The sequence below is a fragment of the Phalacrocorax aristotelis genome, chromosome 8 (genome assembly GCF_949628215.1).
Source record: "Phalacrocorax aristotelis chromosome 8, bGulAri2.1, whole genome shotgun sequence".
Taxonomy (NCBI): Eukaryota; Metazoa; Chordata; class Aves; order Suliformes; family Phalacrocoracidae; genus Phalacrocorax; species Phalacrocorax aristotelis.
This window is the reverse complement of record NC_134283.1, coordinates 35,959,904-35,985,296: the sequence shown is the minus strand read 5'-3', so window position 1 is coordinate 35,985,296 and position 25,393 is coordinate 35,959,904. Positions and strand designations below refer to the sequence as shown.

The window sequence follows — 25,393 nt, the reverse complement described above, 5'->3', positions numbered from 1 at the left end:
CGAACCGACCCGCAACATAGCAGCGCCGCAGACCCGCGGGAAGGCGGCGCCTCCGTGCACGGCCCGCCGTCCTCGCAGCGCTGGGCCCTCATCGTCCCAGCCGGTCACAAAGATAATGTTCTCCCAGGGTTTTTTTTGCTCCCAGGGAACTGTTTCTCACTGCAGGGCTGCGGTGCTGCTTTTCTCAGGGAAGAAAGGAGGTTTCCCTGCCAGTGCCCCTCCTAGAAATGGCTTTGTTCCTTATCCCATCAACCTGGTGGGCACCACTGGAGGATAACTAGCTCTGCCAGAGACCATGGCTGCAGCTTCCCCACATCTCCTGAGAACCAGCAGACCTCCTGGGCCAGGGGGACAACACTTCTCCAAAATAACCGTGCCTCAGATGTGGCTCGTTACCTTCTCCCCCACCCCAGCCTGTCCCTTGAGCACAGGAGGGCTTCACCCAACATCTGCAGCTGCTCCAAGACCTCTTGCTGCATCTCCGTGGCCATGCGGTGCACGTGGTGGTTGAAGCTGTTGTACATCACCGCGTTCTGGAACATGAGCATGAGGTCACGCTGGAACTGGACCATTGACTGAATGTGTCCCTTTGACAGTCTTCTCTTTATGCTTGTTAAATCCATGGGTCTACAAAAGACAGACGGAAGGAGAATTAAATTGCAACCCAGGGCCAGTCATTCTTCAGGCTCTGCTTGAACATGCTTATTCTCGTTTGAGCATGGCCCTGAAAGCACAGCTATTTTCAGTCAGTTTTATTGCTCAGGACAAAAAGGGGGAGTGAGAAATGTTTTTCTTCCAAGTCAGACAAAAGTAAGTTTAGCCAATGCGACACTTGCTATCCAATCAACATGGCAGGTCATTAGCAGTCACCTCTAAAAAAATTTTGATGTTGAGCTCCAGAGAAGGCAAGCAGAGCGATCCTAGTAATTAGTCCTCCTGAAGTCAGTCCAGGTCTTAGTGGAGAAAGAAAAGTTACTAAAATAGGTATCTATTAAAACCCTTTAAAATCAAATAGTGCCACTAGTAAAAATAGCAGTGCTGGTAAGAGGAACATGATGGAGAATAAATATTACTTCCCTTATTTTGACAGAACGAGAAAATGAATGGCTGCAGAGAGGACAACTGTGACCAGAATAGAATATGATTCAGCTCTGAAAAATGATCTTAAACTCTCTGGGAAATATTCTTTTGACCCACTTCTCCAGTGAGAGTAAAACATCTGCAGAACAAACAGTGGATGAGGAGAGGGTCTGAGGCACATGCTTCCAACCTGGGGGGAAGTGACTGCTGAGCTGCAGAAGCCAAATCGCCTGCTCAGGCAGAGCTGACAGCTGAGTGGACTGTGCCTGGAGTAAGTCAGCCATGCAATGCCAGCAAAGGGTGGGCACAATTCCTATCGGCTCCAGAATCAGTGTGAGGTTGTAAACACCCAGAAGGGGTTTTAAAAAAAAAGAAATCAGTGGGAGATGCTGGTGACAGCCAAACTCTGGAAAAGGAGGAAGGAAACTGGCCCTCTGGAAACTACAGAAGACAGAAGAAACAGACAAATCAACTATTGAGCACTTCCTCCACAAACTCACCTCTTTACCACATCCCTGTATCCGGGGGCTTGTTTCTCTGACACCGCTTTCAGGAATGGGCCACTGTATCTGCAGGGACAAGCAAGAAGAATTACCTCTGTCCGCCTCTGCCAAAGACGACATCGCAACATGGACCAGTGCTTGCCTCTCCCTGCTTGCCATGAGGGCCATGGCCGATTGGCAACAGCCAGTGTTCGGTGGCTGTCTTGACTCGGCATGGGAGGAGGCTGAGCCCCTAGCTGAAGCTGGCTGTGCCAGCTGTGTAGGAAGCAACATTTGGGCTCTGCCACATTAAGCAGAGGAAATAAATATGCAGTGTTCTCTCCAGCTTTGCAGCACACAGCTGTTCTTGCTGCAAGGAGAGCCAGAAGCAAAGCCATGGAAAGGCAAGCCAGCCTCTGGTGGCTGTCGTGGAGGGGAGGACAAGGCTTGGTGACACAGGAGCTGGAAGTCAGGCCAGTATGTTCAGGAGCCTTGTCAATCCAACCCTTTGCCCCCACATACCTGTGACTGGCTATCATCTTCCAGATGGAGAGGAGAGTTCTTTTGAAGAGCAAATGCTGCAGGGGGTTATCCCAGCTCAGCTGCACCCTGTGGAGGGAATATATTTCCAGATCATCACACTTGAGACAAAGTAGGAGGTGGCAATTCTGCTAGCACCCACCACATCCAGGTGGATGAGGCGCAGAGATCCTTCGCTGTAGCTATGCAAAGCCTTTCAGGATGAGCTGATGGAAGCGTTCTGCAACTGAATGTACAACTAAACATCCAGAAGATGCCAGGCAATAGGTAGAAACAAGACCTGAACTGAGCAGCTCTAAAGGGCAGGATCAAGTTGAATATAAAAGCTCATGCTACTCTCAAGTTCAGAACTTTACTGAGGTGTTTTTTATTCAGTTTCTCATCCCAATAAACTATGTTTTTTGTTCAGAAGGCAGCCCAGGTGATCACATATGTGGCAGAGGCTGCATGTGACTGACATGCCTGCACCTGCAGCAGGCTGGTAATGCCTCTTAGGAGCTAGACTGGACATTGCCTGACAAAGCATGATACCCCACTCACACGAGGCCTAGCTGCCTTGAGGAAACATGTATTTTTCTGTTTAATCTCTTACTTAATCTCTACTGTTCTCACTTCATCTTAGGATCAATGCCCCAAAATCCTGGCAGATCCACACAGACAGCACAAGTTACCTCCTTCCCTCCTGTTCTCCTTGGCTCTCATCTTCCTGGAGGTGACCTGTCCACACACTTGTTCTCATGTGAGACAAGGGAAACAACTCTGTTCTGCTATGCCTGCAAGACAGCAGAGCATACTTACATCTGCATGTTGGCAGAGTTTGTAGAGTCCAGCATGTGGGCGGCAGAGGCGCTATCACTATTGTCTTGGTCCTGGGCCTGATTACTCATCTCCCGTGGATGTGGCTCACCTAAAGCTTGTTCTCCAGGTGTCTCTTGAGTTTTGTCCTGACAAGCACAGAGGAAAAGGAAGATATGTCTAAAATGGCAGCCCATCACCTGAATCCTTTCTCTAGAAGCCAGCCTCCTGCACATCCCTTCACTGCATCCAGTCTCAGCTGGGAGCTAGCTCGTTCTCTGTTATTCTGGAGGATGATGTTTGACCTTATCCAGACCTTCACTGTGCTGCCCAGCACTCCAGTAACAGCTGGGTCTGATCTCTTGGATCATAACCACTTCTGGGTAACACAAACACTGTGGAGCTGACTGGTGCCTGGTGTTGTGTCTGCTTTTCTGGGAAGAGTCATGGATGTGAGAAGGCAATCAGGAGTTGAGGTAAGACTGCCTCGGGCTTGTTAAAGATCAAGACACAGATAACAGAATCCCCCAGGGTGCAACAAGGTGGTTTCCTCACAAACTCCCACATGAATATGACAGAGAATACACTCAGCCAGGAACAAGAGTGTTGCTGCTGTTGTAGTGATCTGGCAATAAAATGTAGACAGGTATAGGGAGAGAGGGAGAGAAGCTTTCTGGAGTCCAGAAGTGATATTCTGTGCAGGGGGAAACTGAGAATCCTCAGCCGATCTGAAGCATGGAGCAGACTCCTCAGGAAGAAAGACACTGTGCTGTGTTAGACTTTGACTACTGGGAGAACAAGAGAACTGCTGGGAATAGCACTGTTATGGCTGAACAGGTAAAGTGAAAGAACCCTGACAGTTATTTCTGTCTCCAGTGTCTCAGTTTGCACGGGAACAAATGTGACTGTGGAAAAATGGCACTGTTCTTCCACTGCTGTGTTACCTGTCCCAGCAACACCTTGGAGGCTGCTGAGAGCCCACAGGCCCCCTAGACACAGGACTGATGTAAACCCAGTCTAGACAGCGCTTGCTTCCAAGACATGATGGTCTCCAGGGGCAGATGGTTATTGCTATCACAGCCACGTGGGCCTGAAACCAGCCAAGCTGTGTACTGCATAACACAGCAATTGGAACAAGGCAAGTATTCCACTCTAGCCTTAAACCCGAGAGCAGACTGCCAGCTCTCATGAGTCACCTTTATACTGCCGAGGAGCAATTCCTCCAACTCAAATCTGAAGGTTTGATCTGTAGCAAGCTTCCTGTTCATAAAGATACATATCCGTACATAAAAAACATCCTCCCCTCACCCATTTCTTTTGCATTCCCTCCCCTGCTGTCTCCTCCTTTGTGTCCCTCTCTCTTCTAGAGCTGATTTCCTTCACCTGTCTCCTGTCTTTCATCCAGGACCAGTAGCTCTCGTAGGACCACCTCCCCCCTACCTCTCTTCCTGGGAAGTGATCTTCCTTATCTGCCAGGACATGTAGTTGACTTTTGTCTGCTCCTGAGACTGCTGTCCCTGTGGTCTTTTCCTGGCACCTCACATCTTCCCCATCACCATGCTTCCCAGAGCCACAATAATTCCACTGAGCCTGTGATGACTCTGTGCTGCTAATGTGGAGAGGTTCCATCATCTGGGTTACCTGCAACACAGAGATCTATTGTTTCAAACTGTGAAGGCAAAAGAAAAAAGAAATAAGCAGCACAGATGCTATTTTTGCTTTCACTCACAAACACCTTTCCATTTTTAGGAATCCTTGCAAGAACTTCTGATGAAGCCCTGTGTTGTTATTACAGTGGCAGTTCTCTGACATCTCTGTTTTAGGGTGAGCTGTGTTTTGGCAAAGCAGCTGCCTTGTTGCAGTGCCAGCTTTAAATGGGAAGAAGGGCTAGGTTTGGGACAGAGAGCAAGTGAACTTGGGGCATCTGCACCTCCCCCAGATGGTTTCTGTGTGTAGGGTGGTGAAGGCCCTGAAAATCCTAATGTTTCAGGAGGGCCTGAACTATGCCCTTGAACTATCCAAACAGCCCTACCTCTGAGAAGAACTGGAGAAGACTGTCATCTTCACATGGCCTCTCTGCCATTTGGTAGTCTTCACTATCATCCCCCCAGAGAGGCTCACTGAACTCGCAGTCCGCCTCTCGGCTGCTCTCCTCTAGCTTCCCCATGGCCACCTCTTCAGTATTCCTCCAGCTCCCCACGTCCAGATCCAAGCTTGAATCCCAGCTGAGAAGCGACTGTAAGTCACTGTTCTCTGACTCGCTGGGAGACTCCATCTCAGGCTCCCACCACACCCAGGCACGGCCCATCTGCAAACAAACATAGAAAGAGACACCAATTTCTTTGTACCCTGATCCAGAACCGCCTGAACCACTTCCTGAAATACCCAGAGATCCAAAGCATGGGAAGGACTCTGTGAAGCAAGCAGCCTACACCTGCGCTCACACTTGACAGCATGTTGCAGCGCTATAGCTCTGCAACACAAACTTTCATTTCAGGGGAACTGATTTTCAGGTTTTCTGGTGCTTTTGCTGTGCTGCCCACAGGTTGGTGGGTTACTGTGCTTGGGGGATGCTGTGCTGGTTAGGAGCATGTGGCTTTGCCAGATGCTAGATGTTTAAGGTGCCAAAAGTGGCCAGCAGCAAGCTCAAAACTAAGTCATGCCGATGCTCCTGGGCTGCTGACAGTTGTGAAAAACTAGTGACTGTGAGTACAACTCATTGAAACTCCCATTCCTATCCTGTAAGAACTTTTTTTACTGGAAATAACTTTCTAAAACACCACAGAAACTTTGTTTTGAAAGTGACAAATGTGATTGAGCTGGATGGTGATATATTGTGTACCTGAGCCAGAAGAATTACAACCACACACAGTCACACACTGACAGGGGACAGTTCTACACATTTCCGAAAATAAAAGTTAGCATCCTCTTAAAGGAAGACACCATTAATCCCATCTCTGTTCATTAGTCCATGCCTAAGTGTCTTCTACTGCACAAGTCCACCATGATTTTTCTAAGTCTAGGGAATTGCTTACAGAGTCACAGTAACAAAGGTTAAGTGGCTGTTAGAAAGATCTGTACCTTGCCACTGAACTCAGCTGCCTAGATGCTGTACCCACCTGGATGCTGTACCCATGGAGGATTCTACGTATTAATTAGTGGTGTCTTTAGAGTTTTCAGTTAATTATGTACAACTCAATTTTTCCAGAATTTTGAACAAGCACATTTCTTAATGACTTCCTTTTGCGTTCTCAGCACTGCTAGCACAGCTACAAATAAAGTTTACAGTGCATACCTGGGAAAAATAAGGAACCCATTGGGTTTGGGATGAGAAATCATGTCTGCTTATTTTATGAACTAACAAGTGAGCTTGCATCCAAAAGGCTGTCCTTCTGAAACCTCTTTCAAAGTTAACTTCAGTGGAATCAGATAAAATTTGATGAGGTAAGAGATAACATTACCTGCTCTCAGCTCCCAGCCAAAGGGGTTGGGCAAACTGTGATTTCATCTGAAAAGCAACCCTGTGCCTAAAGCACTTCCTGCACCATCAGCAGAGCTGGCCATGCACGAAGAACCAGCCACCGCAGCTCAGCTGAAGAACAGAAAAGCATTAGCCTGGGGTAATCCAATCACTTGTGATCACCTTTCTGTACTCCAGTTGAGAGGGATAAGCATTTTAAAATCAGAAAGCCCAGGGAACTTGGGCATAAGCACCAATTAAAAAGCTCTTTGGCCTTATGTTCAGTTTTACTAAATCTTGGAAGACTCAAGACACCAGAGCGGAATGGCAGCATTAGTGCAAGACAAGCGGGATGAGTGAAATAATTACAGACTGCTCAGTTCCATACCAATTCTGTACAAAAAATAAGAGACAAAAAGATACAGACTTCAACTTTTAATTAAGAACTGCCTGACAGTTCTTAATTATATTGGCTGCGTAAGTCATCAGCAAGAAATCATTATCAAATTAGAAAGTTTTAGTTCGCTTTGCAGAGATCAGACACTGCGCAACTCTCGCCGATATGAGAAAAAGCTGCTAGAAATAAAAAAGATGGCCTTTGAAAGGAACTTACATGTCAAAACAAGAAAAATGATAAAAGCTTGAACCTGAGTAAATGAAATGTAGAAACCATAAAAAACTAGGAAAAAAAAATTGAAGAGCAATTTGCTAAAAACATAAAAGCAAATAACAACAACAAACCTAATCAAAAACATCAGAAGCAGAGAGCTGCCACATGATCAGTGGGAATGACGCATGATCAGTGCCAAATATCTCAGTGGAAAATAGGCCCAGTTGGAAAAACCAAATAAATCATCATTATCAGCTGTTGCCACAGAGGAGATCATGCAAGACTTTTTCTTGGGATGGGTCTGGGAGACCGCTTCTAATGACCATGTCAATGGGGAGGTTTTAGAACAATTTGAGGGACGGAGTAAAGCTTAGAACCATTTGGGATTCACTCGAGAGTCCTAAAGCTTAAATATAACATGATCAAACCTATACTGTGTAACCTGTCACTTAAATTAGCCACAGCACAAGAAAAACAGAAAGATGGAATTGTTGTATCAGTCTGTAAAAGGGTGGATGTTGGGAGATGCAGCACAGAAAGCCTGAGCTCTGCACCACAAAGGTTAGAACAAAGTATTAGGAAGAACAGAATTAGTAGTCAGAGCATGAGATGATGAATTGGGAATGACACAATGGGGCTCTGTAGAGGTAAATTGTCTCTTATATTTTTAAAGATCTTAAACATCATTAAAGGCTATTAAAATGTCATGGCACGTGAGAAAAGGTTCTCTGAGGGAAAAAATACCTGGTTAAGAGAAGAAATCAAGGGTAGGAATGAACAGCAATGCTTTCCGTAATGGAAGTGAATTACTACTGGGCATGATAAAGGTCCTCCCATGTGCTGCAACTTCAGTTGTTCAACACAAAGACAGGTGTTACAGAGGAGACAGCGCCAGTCTCAGCGGCCAACAGCAAAAGGAGAGGAGGCAGTAACAAGCTGCACTGAAGGACATTCAGACTGGATATAAGGGAAGTGTTTACTCCATGGGGGTGGGTAAGCACTGAAACAAGTTGTCCAGAAGAGTCAGGGAATCTCCATCCTTGGAGATTTTCAAAACCTGCCTAGACAAGGCTCTGAGCAATCTGATCGACCTCTGAAGCTGGCCCTGCTTTGAGCAGCAGGTTGGACTAGATAAAAACTCAGAGGTCCCTTCCAACTTAAATTATTCCGTAAAATACCAGAAACCAAAAGAAACCTGTAACTTTTTGTGCTATGAACTAACCAACCTGTAATCTCTGGAAACTGAGGCCATAAAAATTCAAGTGAGAAATTTGTTCCCAATTTCAGTAGCGAAGGAAAGTTAACCAGTAAGCAAACCAAAGGATTCTACATTGCTAGCATCAAACGTGGAGTAATTCTTGGTGGAAATACACCTTGGCCAAACATGGGACTCAGCAGGCACAACCAATTTCAACAAAAAACTCATGAAAATGAAGGTAAGGCAACAATCCCTCAGGTCTTAATTGCACTCATTCAGTTTCCTGCAACTCCTGTCAGAAAGCTGTGCCCTGTACATGCTGCACAAAGAAGTGTTGACCACTCCCAGCAGCTGCAAGCACCAGGAAGGATAGTGTTTCATTTTTTTTCCCCCGAAAGGTCATGGGAGCAGAAAACACACACGTTTCATGTCACATGAGCAGAAAATAAGAAGGTGACTTGAAAATTATCAGAAAGAACTTAGAACTCAGTTAAGCATGCATGTTGCTGAGGGAAAGAACCCTAATTTCTAGCACAGAGAAACAGTTCACAAGCTCCAGTGTAAACCAGGTACTAGCACGCCTACAGCTGCTGGCATGACAGATTTTCACCCTGACTAGTGTATCCTTCACAAATCTCTGGGGAAAGAATATAAGGTGCATTTCAACACATCACTTTCTTGAGGAAAGCTGCAAGACTGTAGTATTTAACATCTCATGGTTAGATCTCCTGTTTCATCACAACAGTACCACATTCTCACACACTCAAGCAGGCAACCTTCCCCTCCATCCAAGCACTATGCAACACTCCCATGATTAACAGATTGTCTCTAATGTCAAAGCTCTGCTGTGCTTGTGTGCTATATGGGTAACTGGAAGAGAGTTATATTTGCAGATATTGAAGACAGGGTGTGCACCCTTGTATGAAAACAGGGTTCCTCACTGCAGAGAGCTGCGATGCTCAGTACACTGCACACTGGATTTGTTCCCAGACTTTAATATACATACACATTTACACATCACTAGTAAAAATCTGTACACTTCACATTACAGTACATACGAGCCACCAGTTGCTAGCTAACACCAGAACACTGATGAAGCCCAAGATGACTGCCCTAAAACAGGCAGGGGGGCTAGTCTTCCCCTCCAGGGAAGTTTCTTTGGGTTACACGTTCCGACGGGACACTGCTTTCCAGAGGGGTAAGTGCAGAAGGTGGACCAGGTCCCAGAAATAGACCTGCAGCTTTTCTTCCTCCTCCAACAGCTGTTAACAGCATCTTGCTTGCACTCCAGCTCTGGATGCCAGGTGCAGAGATTTTCTGTCTGCTGCAGAATCATTTCTTCATCTTCATGTCTGCCTCGATGGCACAGCGACGCCCTCTGGTGCCACCGTCCTAGTCACAAGGCAAACAAAAAGAGAGTTATGCAACCCTAAATACAAAACACTTCCTCCAGCACTCAGGGTGGTAGGGAATTGTGCACCTGGTAACAACTTTTCATGCCTTCCAAACAGGAGAAATGGAAGCTGCCCTAAGAAGGCCTGGGGAGGCCTGCCTGCAGACCTACCTAAAATTCACTCTGGACACAGCAGAGGTGCTGGGATTTGCAGCATCTCTGTGCACTGCTGGCAGCCAGGGCAGAGAGAGGCAACAAGGCTTTTGCCCAGACAGATGCTTTTGGAGCCTGTACAGTGCAGGCTTTCTCCTAAGCAGCAGATTCTAGCTTGTCACTTAAGATGGGAAGAGGGAACTGCTGACTAACCTACCTTATCAGCTGCTGATCCCTACGGAAAGTGCTCCTCCAGTTGAGTGACCCTGGCACTAGCTCCCTAGTTTCTCCGCACAGCTCCTTTCCATGAGTAGAAGGCGAGCTGAGAGCTTCCTTTGATCCGCTGCCCTCTCCCTCTGGCTGACATGCTGACTCTCCCGGAGTACTCCTCTGTCTTTAGATATATGCGAGAGAAAAAAAACAACTCTCCATCTTTCTCCCCTCTCTCCTCCCCGCAACTCAAGAGACTTGGGGTTTCCCAGAGGGAATATTTTTCCAAACACTTCCAGATCACCACAGGCACAGAGCAAGGTATTTCTGCAGAGTATCTTATTTCCCTTCTGGGCCATGAATAAGGAGTACACAACTGACTCCTCACCTTCCCAAGACCCTTTGTATGTCTCGAATGTGCAGAAGGGGCAGCTGTATAAGCATGAGAGATGTATGAACTGTAGTACTGCACCACCAGTGTCTTCCCACTTACATGGAAAGGAAGCAGGAGAAAAGTTGTGGAAAAAAGCAAAGGCAGATGACAAAACGAGAACACTTGGAACCAGAAGAAAAGACTGAAGCCCCTCCCACTCGCCCACACTGAGAATAAGGGACTGAGATGTTTGTTCTCTAATGATCATGGTTGTACAGCCCCTAAGTTAAACACACACCGCTGCAATGCTAAGGATGCTGTGACAGTGCAGTGATCACCCAGACAAGGAGCAGAGCACACTGCCAGCAGTACTGCAGTACCTGCTGGAGCCTTTCAATACTTACAAAGAGAGAGAGAAGGAAGGCAGGAGAGCCCATTGGGACACTGTCCTGTTAAAAGGCCAAACAGAAGGACTTATCAGATATCAGATACGGAAACGCACACACCGCATAGAAGCAGTTGAGCCCACACACGAGCATAGAGAAACATGTGCCCCACTCCCCTTCCCGCATGGCATCAGTCTTATGTAGCAGGAACATAAAAACGGACAAAAGAGGGATACTGTGAGAGTCAGAATGCTTGGAAAGGGATATTCCCTCCTCAGCCATGGCAAGGCCTGGCCTACCAAACAGTCTCTGCACTGTGCAGTCACCACTAGAACTAAGCAGGCAGTCCTTGCTGTCACAATGTTGTGTGTACCAGCTGAGAGCACTTGAAATCACTTAATCAAGTCTAGATGTGTCTTTACAGAAGGAAAAAAATCTACACTGCTATTAGTTCAGATCACTGTGGAAGTCAACAGTTCTCTGGTGTGTTTTACACAGAAAACCAGAGTGATTCCTGGTTCTAAAAATCTGAGTAGGAAGTGAAGAACATGGCAGAGGCTAGTCTTCCAATTCTCTACACCTTCACCTTCCTGCCATATCATGCCTCTTCTGATATTCTGTTCATTTCTCTACAGTTTTCATCACTTGTTTTCAAAAAGAGGGAACAGAAATATTGGGATTACAGAAATAATTTAAGGCCTGCCTCTGAGATGATGTACAGCTCCAGAGCTAAAATCTGATCAATGGACACATTTAAAGAAAAATTTGTTCACAAGAAGATGCTGGAGCCACTGCAATCTCAAAAAACATTCTGCCTATCACTGGTATTGGAACTTCATGCAGTGTCTTGGGATTCTCCAGAAGATACCAAATGCCCTTCCACAGGGTGCAGCATTCTCACCTTCTCAGAAGCATCTTGTTTGCGAGTGGAGTCTCGCCCACGCAGGCTCTTTGCACTGATCCCCGACTCTGATGTTTGCATAATCAGTTGTGTGGCCAGAAATTGCTGCAAGGAAACCACACTTTGTTAAGATTCTCAGGCAAAACAAGCTCCGTTAGTGCATGCCAGTTAACTATCACAAACCACAGGCTGGGAATGATTGGGTCAGAGGCAGTTTCAGTTTCTTGTGTGCTGTTCAGAATAAGTTCCCCCATTTACCTCAGAAGCCACAAGTCCTGAGGAACTATAAAACCCCAGTTCAAACTCTGTTAGCTCTGCCAGTTGGGACATTCTACTTCACAATAAATTTTAAATGGCATACATTCACAGCACAGTTTCATGTACACTTTAAACCACCATAAGAAATTGTGTCCCCTGTCATTCACCATTCTTGTTGCTTGTTTCTGTTCCTGAACCACACCCTGGTTCTTGCTGGCCTAAGCACTTTCCTGAAGAAAATTAGATTTGAAATTGGTCTGGGCTGAACCTAAAAAACATTTTGCTGTGTTAGTTTTAAATTATCCACAGTCTAGTTCACCACAAACACCTGAGCTAGCACAAGAAAGTTTCAGGGAAAGATGGGACTACTTCAGTCAAAGACACAATGAGTAAAACTGCAGTCTTACACTGAGATTTCTTTCCAATACCTACAGACCAAGGCAGATGCTCTGTCCTGCACTGGTCTCAGCTCAGTACTTTACCTGGATCTGCTCCAGGACATCTCGCTGCATCTCCACAGCCATGTGGTACACATCATGGTCAGAGCTGTTGTACATAACTGCATTTTGAAACATCAGCATAATATCACGCTGGAACTCAGCTGTGGTTCTTATCAGCCCATTCTCAATGTTCTTTTTGATGGTAGACAAATCCATTGGTCTATGAAAGAAATACAGTCAAAATAGCAACAGAAATATTTAACACTTTCCCCTCTCTTTCACAAAAGCCCTGGGTCTGTGACACGTCTAGTTGGACCACCTATTTAATTTAGCCAAAGAGGTTCTCCCCACACAGGCTGTGTTCCTCAGCACCAAGGCCTCAGGTCAGAAGACACAAGCTGTCCACCAGTTACCATGGATGGTAACAACGGCGTGACAGATACCTCAGGAGAGGCATTTGCCTTCTCCAGGCACCACTGGAGGAGACACTAAGGACCTAGAGCTGCAGCCACTAAACTATTTAGGAGAGATTTTAGGAGCTAGCAAGGGATTCTGGTAATGTCTGCTATCTGGGACAGTAAAAAATGCTTGTTAAAGAAGATAATTCTTTGCCATTTCAAAGGTTAAATCCTACCCCAGATAGAAACTGGGAGAAGCAGATCAGTCACATACCACCTTACTGATAAAAAATGTTCTGTGTAAGTCAGTGTACTTCATTCAAGGACAGGTCTGTGTAAAGACATGTATCTGCTACTGAAGATGACCTTTTCCTTGGGGAAACCTGTTTCTGATTGAATTATGCCAGAAAAAATAATTTTCCAATCCTTGCAGTCTGCATGGCAGCTGAAAATGACATTGTTCCTTCCAGAAATCCCTACACAAATATGCAAATATACAGAGTTCTAATGACAGAGACTGCTGAGACTCACCTCTGCACGATACTGTGGTAGCCTGGTGCTATATCATCAGTTACAGGCTGTAAGAAGACATTGGCGTACCTGCAGAGAGAAGGAATCCACTTAGTGCCCCGTCCCTGCCGGTAAATACTTGTTTCATGCTCTCATGTTTATTTTTCTGCTACCAGTAATAATATGATTCATCATATCCCAGTACCGAGGCAGATGAGCCTCCAAGATGGGAGGGCAGAGACTTGTCTAGGATTAGTCACTTCTTTCTGCCAGTTCTCAAGACATCAAACTCACCTGTGATTAGCTGCTGCTCTCCAAACTAGCATGATGGCTTTCTTCCAGATCTTCTGGGCCTGTATTGCTTCCTGGTCTTCACTGCACACTGAGCTGGGAAGAAAAGAACAGGATTTCCTTCAGGAGTCTGCATACTGCCTCAGAGCAGAAACCTTACAGTTTATTTTGCCTTTGACATGCCTACACTAATCCACGCCAAAGACAGGAAGAAAAAAAAATGGGACCTGGTACTATGGCAATGTCTGCACATGAGAACTAGACAAATCAACAAATTCCCCCTTCAGACCCACTCAGTCAGCAAAACACAAATGAGACTCCTACGCTCGCTCCACAAAATAGCCTGGGATTTCCACCTGCATGCCTGAGAGCTTCATTGATACTCACAACTGTGAGGAGGCTGGGCTGCTGGGGATGGAGTCCGCTAGCGTGTGAGACTGTAGAGGCGCATTATGGACACTGAAGCCATCATCGCTCTCACTCACAGGGGGCTCGTTATCCATCTCTGATAGATATCCCTCACCCTGATCTTCTTCTTTGGGTTCCTCCAAACTGGCAGCCTCACTGGCACCATCCTCATCATCCTCTTCACCCTGCCCATCCTGAAACAGAGAGTTCATGAGACTGCACAGCCAGCTACAGCAGCAACTCAAGAGCTTCCAAAGCAACTATGGTTCAGCAAGGAATGGGATTTTCTTGCTTTGGCTGCGGACAACTGTACAGGCACTTCCACAAAATCCTCGTCGCTCTATTCTGCCCTGCCTCCCCCCGCAGAATCATAAACACACATACACACAGCTATATAGTGCCTGAAGCAATCTCCCACTTAGCTCCAACTGCAGACTGCCCAATTCTCTTCTCAGTGCAGAAAGCGGAAAGCAAGCTTTGCTTTTCAGATGGAAGCCAGGAAGCAGCAGCAATGGGATGTTACTAATGAACCCAAGACGACTACAGCCAATCCAGAATTACCTTCATCTGACTCCTAAATAGGACTTGGGCCTCCTCCTTCATTGACTCTGAGAAAGAAAGAAAAGCACAAAGGTTGATTCTCCAAAGCAGTCTTTCCTACAAAAGCTCCTGCACCAATGCCTACCATCCTGCAGTAATTACCACTGTTCCTACACATACCTTTTCTCCCTCCTCCCCAGAAATCCTGAACCAGATCACTGACATCTATCCAGCTAATAATGTTGCATGTAAAAGATTTCCTAGCTGAATTAAGTTACCTGACAGCTCAAATTTGTGCTGAACATCAGCCTGTGAGGAGTCTTCACTCACATTTGGGACTTGTGGAGGGGATGAATCATCATCAGGTGGGGTCTGGAGGGAAGAGAAATGCACAAATCTAGATGTTTGTGTCAGCTCACTTCAGTGAAGGTGTGGGCACATCTCACTCACCCTAACCTAACTCAAGGCAATGAAGTTCACTGAGCACCTTCCCAACAGCAATTCTGCACATGGGTGTGGGGATATACATAAAGGTACTGCCTAAAGCAGAGAGCTGCTCTGCAGATCAAACAGATCAGCAGTATGACTCCCAAAAAAACAGTCAGTCACATTCATTGAAGGGTCACCTTCAACCCAACAGTCATCCTTCCTCTAAACTTCTCTCCTACCTGCCACAACTGCTTCTTTCTTTCCCCACACCAGTTCCAGACAGCCTCCCTGCTCACATACCTCTGTCTTCACTGTATTGTGCACTGTGTCTTCTCCCTTGGCTGATTCTATCTCAATTTCAGAAGTCTCTCCTGCTGCTACAGCTGCTCTTTGATCCTCTTCTATCTCTTGACTTCTACGCTCTGGTGTTTCCGTCACTCTTGCAGTTGCTGGTATGGTTTCCTCAGGGCCCAGCTGATTCTGCTCCTGCTCTGCAGGTTCTGTCTTTATTTCTGATCCCAGCTCGCCAATGCCCATTAGGTCTCGAATTCCCTTTGCCTCTGGCTCCTCACACTCCAGCCTCTCCTGTTTCACAGTCACAGACACTTGGGGTATCTGGGCCTGTTTCTCGTGCTCCTGACGAATTGAGTGTTCCCATGGGCCAGGCAGGGTCTGAGGGTCATCGGTATCTTCACAGAAAGAGGACAGAGCAGCTTCAACAACTGCTGCATCCAGGACTTCAGGGTGGTCATCTACCTTTATTGCCAAAACAAAAACACAGCAGTGAAGGCCAGGGTCAGAAAGAGGGATTAAAAAAAAAGTTCATGTTATTTGGTAATGAGAAATTGTGGAAAACATGGTGTACTGGGTTTACAAAGTTGCCTTTCACAGCCAGAGTCCTATCACTCCCTGTGGAGTCTCCCATGGAGCTTCAGTTTCAGAAATACATCACTCCTGGAAAGTATGCTGCAAGCAGTGCTCATTTGTCTGCCAGAGACATGACCCAAACCCTACCCTACCCAGGAAGAAAGAGCTTTCTTTCTGCACTCTGAAAAGAAGCACCATGCTAAACATGGCAGACTAGCAGCAGTTGTGTCATAGGGTCATTTCCTATTGATCTGGACAACAATGGTGAGAATGTGCATTTTGGAATAGTTATTTCTTGTTTGTTTAAACTAAGTTGGTGAACAGTAATCACTTGAGATTAACCTAACTGGATGTGGAGCAAAAGGCACTGGCACTCTGCTTTGCCCATTTACCTTGTCCTCAATTATGGCTATAATATTTCCAACAGTATCGAAATCTAGCTCTTCCCCCGTATAGGACACTGCAATATCCATTTTCTCAGCCAAATCCAGGTCTTCTTTCCCATCCATGCAGTGATCTTTGGAAGACCCTGCAGTGCTGCCAGCCCCAGAACCCAGGCACTCTTTCTTGATGGAATCAATGATCATGGATATTTCACTGCTGTCCATGGACACTGTCACGGTATGGGAATCAGCCACTGCCTCCATGGAAACACAGGCTTCTGGCTGGCTCACTGCACAAGGATGAGAGTGACAATCAGAGACCAATCTGGAGAAGTCAAGTCCTCAAAAACAAATACTGCAGCAGATAAGACCAAGCACCAACCGCAAGTATCCCAGGTCCACCCACAATAGCATGGCTTAGAAAAAAGAAAGACAAATACAGGTTTGCTTTCCCACAGTAGAGACAAAGTGAGATTCCAGCCCTCGAACCACAATCCAACAACATACCATTAGCACCCCCACCCCCACCCAGCAAATCCTATTTAAAACCATCTCTTTACTCCAGAACTCAGCCGTAACTGTCCTTCCATCAGGATGGCGAGTCTGAGGTGATAAAAGGCCAGCTGATTTCTCGCTGGGTGCTGATCCCAAGGGAGTTTCTGTTTTTCAGCAGCACATGACCTACGAGTGCGTAGTTCAGGAACGCACCTGTGGCTATGCTTTCTGGAGCTGCAGTTGGTGGCACAACGGATGGTGCTGACAGCGTGGGCATCATGACAATGGTTGCCTGGGACACAGGCTCTACGGGGGGTGGCAGGAGCTTAGCTGGAGGTTCGCTGGCAACAGCGGAGAAGGAAGCAAGAGGTGAGGTGAACTGTGCAGGACCAGCTTCTAAAAGCCGGGAAAGCGTAGGAGCACCTAACAGAGAGTAGAAGGGAAAAGCACATGAGCAAGAAGCAGCCACCACTGAAGTCCACAAAGCCACCACTGGGCTCTTCACTGTCTGATGGCTTCTTCTGGGAAAAGACACCAAGAGGTACCTATAAATTGTCCCAAAAGCTATACAGAGAATCCGCACCAAAAATGCATGACTCCTTCGTGTGTGTAGTCTCAGACAGAATCATGCAGGCTATGGGACACTGCTCAACGTAAGGGCTGGACAGGCTAAGCCACACATGCAGAGAGATGCCCTCCCAAAGGCTCATCCCAATACAATTAGGGGAAATCTGAAAAACAGTGCTGAGAGCGCCACACAAGGTAAGCCAAGACAAACAGTCATTACAAGAGCTGGAAGGGTGCAGAGGGGATCTCTTTGCAGGTCTTTCCTGGAGAATTCCTTTTATATCAAAGGTTGCCACTCATCTTAGCTGTAATTTCCAGTCTGAATTTACTGAACTGTCTGGACCAAATTAACAGGTCTTAAAGAACAGACATGGATAAGGAAAGTGTGATTATTTGTATGGAATTATACATGAATGAATGGCATAAATCCTCAGCTGCAGACAATGTGACTAAACCACTGGTTAGCGTGAGCTGAGAAGAAACTTCACCTTAGGCAGGTTGTTCTGACAAGGCCCAACAGGAAGACTCTTGCACTGTCCCTCTCGCCCCCCTCTGTGGAACTTCCTCTGGAGCTCACAGTCCACTGTGCTCTAATCCTCAACAGACCTCTACGCTAAAGCAGAGGTAAGACACACAAGTTCTCCAGATTCAAAGGAAGCTGCAGTTTTGACACGTCAGGAGTCAATATACTAGACCAATTCCTCCCCAGCTCCCCGCAAACTAACCCTTTCTTTCTACACTGAAATGCCTGGTATTAGCTAGTGTCAAAACCAGAAAACTAGATGGTATGGATCAGGATTGAAGCAAGTCTAATTGTTTTGGTTATTTTAGATCAAGGCACTCTTTCTTCTGTAAGGATTAGAGTCTCCTTAAAAAAAAAAGTAGGGGTGAGAGGGATGGGGGTAGAGATATAGGAATACAACTCAAAGAAGCCCCAAACCCAGCCAGGCTAGATGTCCTTCATCTCCCTCCAAAGAGAATTCATAGAACAGTCTGAAGGTACATCTGAGGGGAGAACTGTACAGGGAGGGTCCCAAGTTACCTGAAGCAGCAGGAGATGCAGAGACAGCACCAGGTGCCGACTGCATTTCCCCACTGTGCAGCACTGGAAGGACGCTTCCCACCTCCAGCAGGACTCCTGAGCTGTTCATGTGACCAGAGGCCACGGCCATTTCATTTTCACTGACCTGCCAAAGGAGGACACAACTGAAGTTCCTGGAGATACCATCACATCAGTGATTGCCTGCCAGATATGCACCTCAATGAATATGTTCATCATCTGCTGTCTCAGCATTTCTTCTGTGTTTTTTGTCTAGTGCCTGCCTAAGGCCCCTTATCCAAGTGCCCAATGTGACAGTCTGAAACCAGTTGTTCTTCAGCTACGATACAGCTGCAATGCCACCTTTGTTTGAAGTTAGGCCAAATACATCGTTTGCCCTACCTTAGTTCCTCTGTTCAAGGACCTCACAATCCTTTACAGATACCAGTCTCTCTAACCCCTGAGATGGCATGGAATTATCCCTTATTTTGAGCTGAGGGAAACTGAAGCACCAAGATGGAAAACAACTCTATCAAGGTAAACCTGTGTAAAACATCGTAAACCTGCGATGGACCTTGAAGCAGATGTAAAACAGCCTTGTTGATACAAAGAAAACTCAGTCTTCCACAGCCATTATCTTGCCTTGCTCCACCCTATGTTATGTGGCACCCTGCAAACATAGAACCCATGGAACATTTACCCAAGCTAACAAATAGAAACGACCCCAAATCTGGTTATTAAAAAAAGAAAGTCACCAGTAATATACCTATTCCACCACACAAGCACAATCACAAGGAATATATGCCACAGGCAGGCCAATGGCTGCTACTTTGGGACTGGGCTCTCAACAGTGTCAGCAATGATCACCCTCTCCCAGAGTCACTAACAACAGATGGTTGAAGTGGTTTGTCATCACAGTGATTTTAGTAACTGTCTACAACTACAAGACGACTGAAGCACTTCAATATTGGTCATAAACCTGATTAAAGGACTCCCTACTCCTCTGCTAAGACCCATTACAAATACTGAAACTCAACTTCCTGCCAAGGTGTAAAGACGACTTGTGAGCCCAAAGTAGAAATCACCAAGAACGCTCCCACGGAGTCTGATTGGGATGATGCTGTCTAACATGCCCCTCCTCTGGGGAGAACGATTTCCTCTAGCAAAGCCCGCAACTCCAACTCCTTATGACTGAGCGGAGACAGGCAGTCCTAATGTGCTGAATAATTCCTGCAGTCCTGCACCCACAGTACTGCTGGGAAAAGGTCCCACCTCTGTGGCTCACAGGGGTAATTATATCTCTCAGATATCGCTCCTGTTGGGACTCAGAAAAACTGTATGCTTTCAAAAAGCCTTCGCAGCTCCCCCTTTTTCAGTGGGAGAGTCTGGAGCAAATTGTTTGTGTGCTTGCATATATGACCAGAGAGCTCCATACCAGCCTGGGGCTTGTGGGCAGGAGACTGCCCTTCTTCAGCAGCTCTGAGAGCAGAGGGGAAGGAGGCGGAGTTGCTTTTTGTCCTAGCATCTTTTTCTGGGGTGAATCATCTGTGACTGGGGTCATGGGGGCATCCAGGGGAGCAGAGCCTGGAGGGGTGTCAGGGATTCCAATGAAGGAGGCAACTGGGGTGCTGGGCAATGTCCCTGGAGTGACCTGAGAAAGAGAAAAACCACACTGTTCAAAGCCACACTCCACCACACGGACTAGCCCCACTTGCTCCTTCCCCCAAGAGCATTGATCCAGCACATCACAGACACCTACTCCCAGCATATGCTTTCACCCTTTCCCTGCCCTGTAGTGCCATTTCCCAGGCACACAGAGAAGATTGCCTGGCCAACCCACTGATGCCCCTACACAGCCTTTGATCCAGGCACCTGATCACCACAGACATGGAAGAGGACACGTGTCTCGAGCAGCACTGTACATCAACCACACTCCAACCCTACCACAGCAAGAAGTCTGCAAAACAAGGCAAGGGCTCCTTCCCAGGCTCCTGTTCCATGATGGACGCAGAGCCCCATGTCCCAAGCTGCTCTTTCCCTCTTACCATGGGAAGCATCCTTACCCCCGGACTGGCCTCGTCCACAGCGGGCTGAGACAGATCTCCCAGAGCATAGTCTCCCCCTGGGGAAGTTGAGCCAGCAGGGGAGCGAACCATCACACCTGTTAATCGTCGTGGCGGATTCTTAATGGCCTGACGAGCTGGAAAAGAACAGCAAAAAAGGTGAGATTCTATGACTCTGTCTTGGACAGTCCCTAAGAGTTACCTCTGATTTTATCCTAAAGAATCCCAAGAAAACATTGTTTGTCTTGCACCACACTAGGCTCAGTTCACAAATAATACCAGCACTGGGTAATGCACTTTAATTTCAGATTTCCATAGCAGTTGGGTATTCACCACCTCCCACCACTGGTAGGTTAGATCACTGAATTGCCCCAAGAATTATAAATGAATTAAACATTCAGAACAAACATCTTATCTTCAGACAATAGTAAAACTATGGGGAAAACTAAAGGGATGAAAAGCCTGACATTCTAACAGAGAGCTCCTTGCTAATCCTGCTTCCTCTTAGAAATACCTTTTCTACAGAATTAGTTCCCTTCTCAGAAGTCTCCATATTTTGCCATTTTGTCCAGTGCTGGAAAGAGAATATAATCTTTCTTTCCAACTCCTAGGGTCACAGAATTCCTCCTGAACAGGTTTGAACAAGACTTAAATATTTCCCAAATGTTCTTATGAACATACGCATCCATCTCTGAGGAATAAGGAAGATTACTTCCAGCTTACCCTGATAAGCAGCATCTGTAGCCTTCCTCTTGACTTCTGCCTCCTCCTCCTCCATTTTTTTCTTTCTGTATACAGAACCAAAACCTACCGTCAAACAGTGTCCCACTTCCCCTTAGTTCCTCCTGCAGCTTACTGACCCTCACTCCATTATCTCCAGACAAAATGACCTGCCCCTGCAGACTCAGACTCAAATTCTCAGAGGAGGGAAGCAGAGTCAGAGGCCAGTCAGAGAACGACACAGTTGGCAGGGAATTTAACTTCCAGCTGATTATCAAAATGGAGGAGGCAAGCATGAAGTTGCAAGCCATCAACAAGCTCTTCACTGAGAAACTCCAAAAGATGTTCCATACAATCTGGTGCCCCCCAGTCTTAACTAAGTTCACCCTCAGAGGCCAAAGCATCTGCCCTGTTTCTTTTAACCCAATGTACGCGGAGCAAGAGGTGCCTGACAAACACGCAGTGTCAGGCAACTACAGTCTCAGAAGAAAGCATAACATGGCAATAATCAAATCACCCACATCATAATCTCATTGCACAGCTCCTCTAGTCTGTTATCCATGTGTCCGGCCTGGATCAGCTCTGCATCCTTCTTGAGTTGCCTGTAATCAGAAAATCTTTCTTACTTATCACTGAAAAATAAGCCCTAAGCAGCATTTTCACCCCAAGCACCATCCCATTTGGGCCACTTTTTCCAGACAGGACTCTCAGGTGCACCACAGCTTAATGCCTCTGCTGCATACCTGTATTTCTCCTGTGTTTCTTTAATAATTTTCTTCAACTCCTCAACTCGTTCTGCAGTCAGTTTCCGCACAATAACGTCTTCCACAGTTTCTACAACTTCCCCCTTCTCACCACGTTTTCTCCTACAGAATAAAACAAAACAGTTCAGACATGAAACACAGAAAGCTCCAGTTCTCCATCCATAAATGGCTGCTGTCTGTCGTTCCTGACACAAACATGCACACACACACAAAAAAATTATCAACCTCCTCTTCCAATTTCTCTTAAATGATACCGGACAGCACAATGTTAAAACAATCTCTTCTGAAGAGTTTATATAATTTTTGAATGTGTCCAATGTTGAAGAATTCAGGAAGAGATCAAAAATGCAAGCCCACTGCAAATTCTCAACCTGAAAAAAATCAATCTTTCAACTTCAGAGAAGATTCTTACTACCCACAAAGAAACATCTTTTCTTTCTCAACAACTCTACTAAGTCTTTTGTCCTTGCAACTCTAGTGCTGAAGATCATTCAGCACTATCACAAACAAATACTACTTTTAAACATTCTGCCTTTAATTTGGTGTGAAATCTCAAAACCAAATGCCTGGATTTAGGAGAAATATTTGAGACCACAAAGCTGTAGAGATAGCATTGATAAGAAAACTGTAATAAACCACTGCAAAATAGAGGCAAGTACAAAACATTTCCCCTTCTCACTCTTGCTGTCTTTTCTACTGCTATTCTGAATGATAATTTTATGTGTAAAGCTTCTGATAAATAAGACTAATCTGTACTGTTTATTCCAGCCAAATAAATGCTTCTTTTTGCTGCATTAAGTCCCCAGATGCATACTGCAACTCTTACTAATAGAGTTGTGGCAAAGAGGCTCCAATTACGCTGCCATGTATTGTAATGACATAGGGGCATATGGAAGACACTAACAAGTACACAGTGACCAGTTTTAGAACCATGTAATACTGAAATATTTCAGTCTTATGAAAAAAGGAGACAAGACACGGAGACATGGGAAGCATGTCCTAAGAAATACCTTGGGCTTGCCGATCTCCCTCATCTGCCATACCCTGATCCCGCTGTCCACCCATGCCAGCTATCACAACTGAATTTCCTCATTCCTGCACACTCCTTTTGGGAGGAGCACTATCAAGTCCTTTGCTGTAAGAACCAACAAGTCCACCCAAAATGGCTGCGGACTGCACTTGCTTCAGACTTTGTACTCACTTAGGGGTCTCCGTAGTTTCCAAGAGTTCTGAATACTGAGATGCACAGTGCTAAGAAGAAACAAAGTAAGTCAGAGGACACCAAAGAGTCAGCATCAGCAAATGCCTACCAACAAAGCCTGCAGGGCACTTACTCCTACTTCTTCAGCAGTCTAACGCTTTATGAACTTATCTGACAATCTTCTCAAGAGTTTCCCCCTGGCTATAATTTAGTGTAGCGCAAGGTCAGGAAGCATATTCACTCTTTCACTTTAGTGCTGCCCAGGCTGATCTCCAAAACAAAGCTAAAGGACAGATGCTCACAGCTAACAGTTTAGAAGTCAAAGAAAGCAAGAGTGATTAGCAAAACTGTAGCCATAATGTTTCTGTCTGTGCAGACGAACCAAAAATGTTTCAATGAAGAAAACAAAATAACATTATATCAAGGCCAGTTCCGTAGCTTAACAGGAACAGAAAGCAACATTAAAAACCCCAGCTTCTCCTCCCTTGATTCTTTTAATCTCCCTGACTCTTATACAACAAAAAATCCCAGGTTCTTGCCCAAACAGCAGGACACACCAAAATACATGAGCATCCACAAATTCCTGGGGCAAGGAATTCCACAGCTTAATTACATGCCTGGTTAAACTCTTTAGGTTTGCTTTGAACCTGCCTCCTGTTAGTCTTACTTAATAGCCTCTAAATCTTGTACTGGACAAAGCACTAACAATTAATACTTATTCATTTCAACTTCATGCCACTCTGATTATACAGACATCTGTCATATCGCCTGTTACTCATCTCTTTTATGCTGAAGGGTTCTACCTCACTTAGCCATCCCTTAGAAGGAACCTGTTTCATATCTTTGATCACCCTTGTCTTTCCCTTAGCCATCTGTACTGTAAGCTCAAATTTAATTTTATAAACAGAAGAAAGTATTTAATCTGATTTATACAAAACTGACTTTTCAAATTAATTTTGCTACCTTTAAAAAAAAAAAAAAGAAAAAAAAATACATTCTCCTAGGCAGCTGTCTTACATATCCTGTGCAGAACCCATTTTTTCCAAGGCTCAAATGCTAGTATCTTACCTTCTGGGAAAACCAGTCAGGTGGGCGTCCTGGCTCTGCAAAAGGTTTGATGGCTCTGCTGACTGAGACCCTACAGGAGAGAAATGGCAATTCACCGTCAACTTACTTTCCGCCCCAGCCAACATGCAGAGAAATGATGCTGACCTGTCTTTACATTCATCACTGAATAGCCCCCATAAACACAATGAGCATGCCAGTGAGTTGTTAGGCTTGGGAATTACTGAAGTACTGCCCTTGGACTCAAAATATTTGCCTACTCCCAAACAAACAAAAGCTTCTCTCCCTGCTTTGAAAAGCAAGTTTCTAGCTTCTGGTGACACCACTACATTTCCACAAAAACTTTACTTTGGTGAGGGGAAAAAGGCAGCAAAACAGAGCTATGAGTGCAGAAGCAATGCCCAGAAGTCTGTTATGAAATATCCTCCTTGACTGCAACTCACCTCTTCCCATTTATGTTGGAATAACATTACTCCCTGTTCTGATTAACACACTTCTGTTTTCACACAGTAGTTATGAAAGAAGCAAAAAGATTTTCAAGGTACACATTAATACTTGCATCTTTAATAGCCCAACTTTGTTTCAAACAGGAAGCGCACAGAAGGCAGAAGTGTTTGAGACTAGCTGTCACACAGTGAACCAGCGGTCTGAAAAGCCGCTTACGGGTACAGCACACAACCCGTGCTCTGCTCCGGGAGGCCGGCCCCTGCCCCCGCCCAGAGGCAGAGCAGCGGCTGCCGTCCCCTCGAGCCCCCCACCCTCCCTTACCAGTTCTGGTCCCCGCTGCGCATGACGGACGAGGCCAGACAGAGCTTCTCGCGGATGGACCAGGGCTCCGTGGGGCCGGCGCTCAGCAGCTTATGCTCTGCCGGGAGAGGGGGACGACTGCACGGAACCGACCCGACCCCCCCAGCTCGGAGCCTCCGGGACCCCCCAAACTGGAACCCCGCTCCCCGCCCCCAGCTCCGCCCCCCAGCGGTGATCCCGCCCCTGACGGCTGGCCCCACCCTCCCCGCGGCGGCTACCCCGCCCCCCGCGGCCGCACCACAGCCCCACCCCTCCCCCGAGCCGTTGGCCCCGCCCCCTCCCCGCAGAACAGCTCCGCTCCCCTCCGGCCCATTCCCTTGCCCCCTTGCCCCCTTGCCCCCTTCCCGCCTTCCCACCCCGGCCCCGCTGCCGCCGCTGCCGCCCACCCGCTCCTCACCGACCCTCCCGACAGGCCCCGCACTTACTGCCCGTTCCCGCCGCCATCTTCCCCGCCCGGCCCGAGGGAGGCAGGGCGGAGCCGCGCGCAAAGCCCGCCGGGAGGCGCGCACTCACGCACACCCTCCCTCCCATTCCCCCGCCAGCCGTCCCCGAGCGCTCTGAGCCCCG

At 46.5% G+C, this 25,393-nt stretch overlaps 1 protein-coding gene across 3 annotated transcripts; it reads right to left on the bottom strand.

The window, feature by feature from the left end:
- Positions 1–377: 377 nt before the first annotated feature.
- Positions 378–25,317, bottom strand: BRD8 (bromodomain containing 8). Of its 3 annotated transcripts, XM_075102469.1 has the most exons (27): positions 25,252–25,317; positions 24,788–24,884; positions 24,023–24,092; positions 22,955–23,004; positions 21,733–21,855; positions 21,511–21,591; positions 20,993–21,057; positions 20,270–20,406; positions 19,642–19,857; positions 18,210–18,354; positions 16,814–17,023; positions 16,115–16,395; positions 15,156–15,611; positions 14,705–14,798; positions 14,448–14,494; positions 13,866–14,080; positions 13,482–13,574; positions 13,209–13,277; positions 12,322–12,499; positions 11,582–11,686; positions 10,699–10,743; positions 4,930–5,205; positions 4,338–4,538; positions 2,901–3,046; positions 2,085–2,171; positions 1,581–1,649; positions 378–627 (listed from the first exon to the last, which is right to left on the bottom strand). In XM_075102469.1, the coding sequence occupies exons 1-27, from the start codon at positions 25,268–25,270 to the stop codon at positions 393–395; spliced, it is 3,810 nt and encodes a 1,269-aa protein (XP_074958570.1). In that variant the 5' UTR covers positions 25,271–25,317; the 3' UTR covers positions 378–392. The 3 variants fall into 3 exon arrangements, with proteins under 3 accessions (XP_074958570.1, XP_074958568.1, XP_074958569.1); XM_075102467.1 differs by lacking the exons at positions 378–627; positions 1,581–1,649; positions 2,085–2,171; ... (1 more) ...; positions 4,338–4,538; positions 4,930–5,205 and adding an exon at positions 9,145–9,557; XM_075102468.1 differs by lacking the exons at positions 378–627; positions 1,581–1,649; positions 2,085–2,171; ... (2 more) ...; positions 4,930–5,205; positions 16,814–17,023 and adding an exon at positions 9,145–9,557.
- Positions 25,318–25,393: the final 76 nt, after the last annotated feature.

Coding starts and splice junctions, on each gene's coding strand:
- BRD8 (XM_075102469.1), bottom strand. Junction 14,081..14,447: donor TATTTAGGAGTCAGATGAAG/GTAATTCTGGAT, acceptor TCTCTGTTTCAG/GATGGGCAGGGTGAAGAGGA. Junction 13,278..13,481: donor AGAGCAGCAGCTAATCACAG/GTGAGTTTGATG, acceptor TTCTCTCTGCAG/GTACGCCAATGTCTTCTTAC.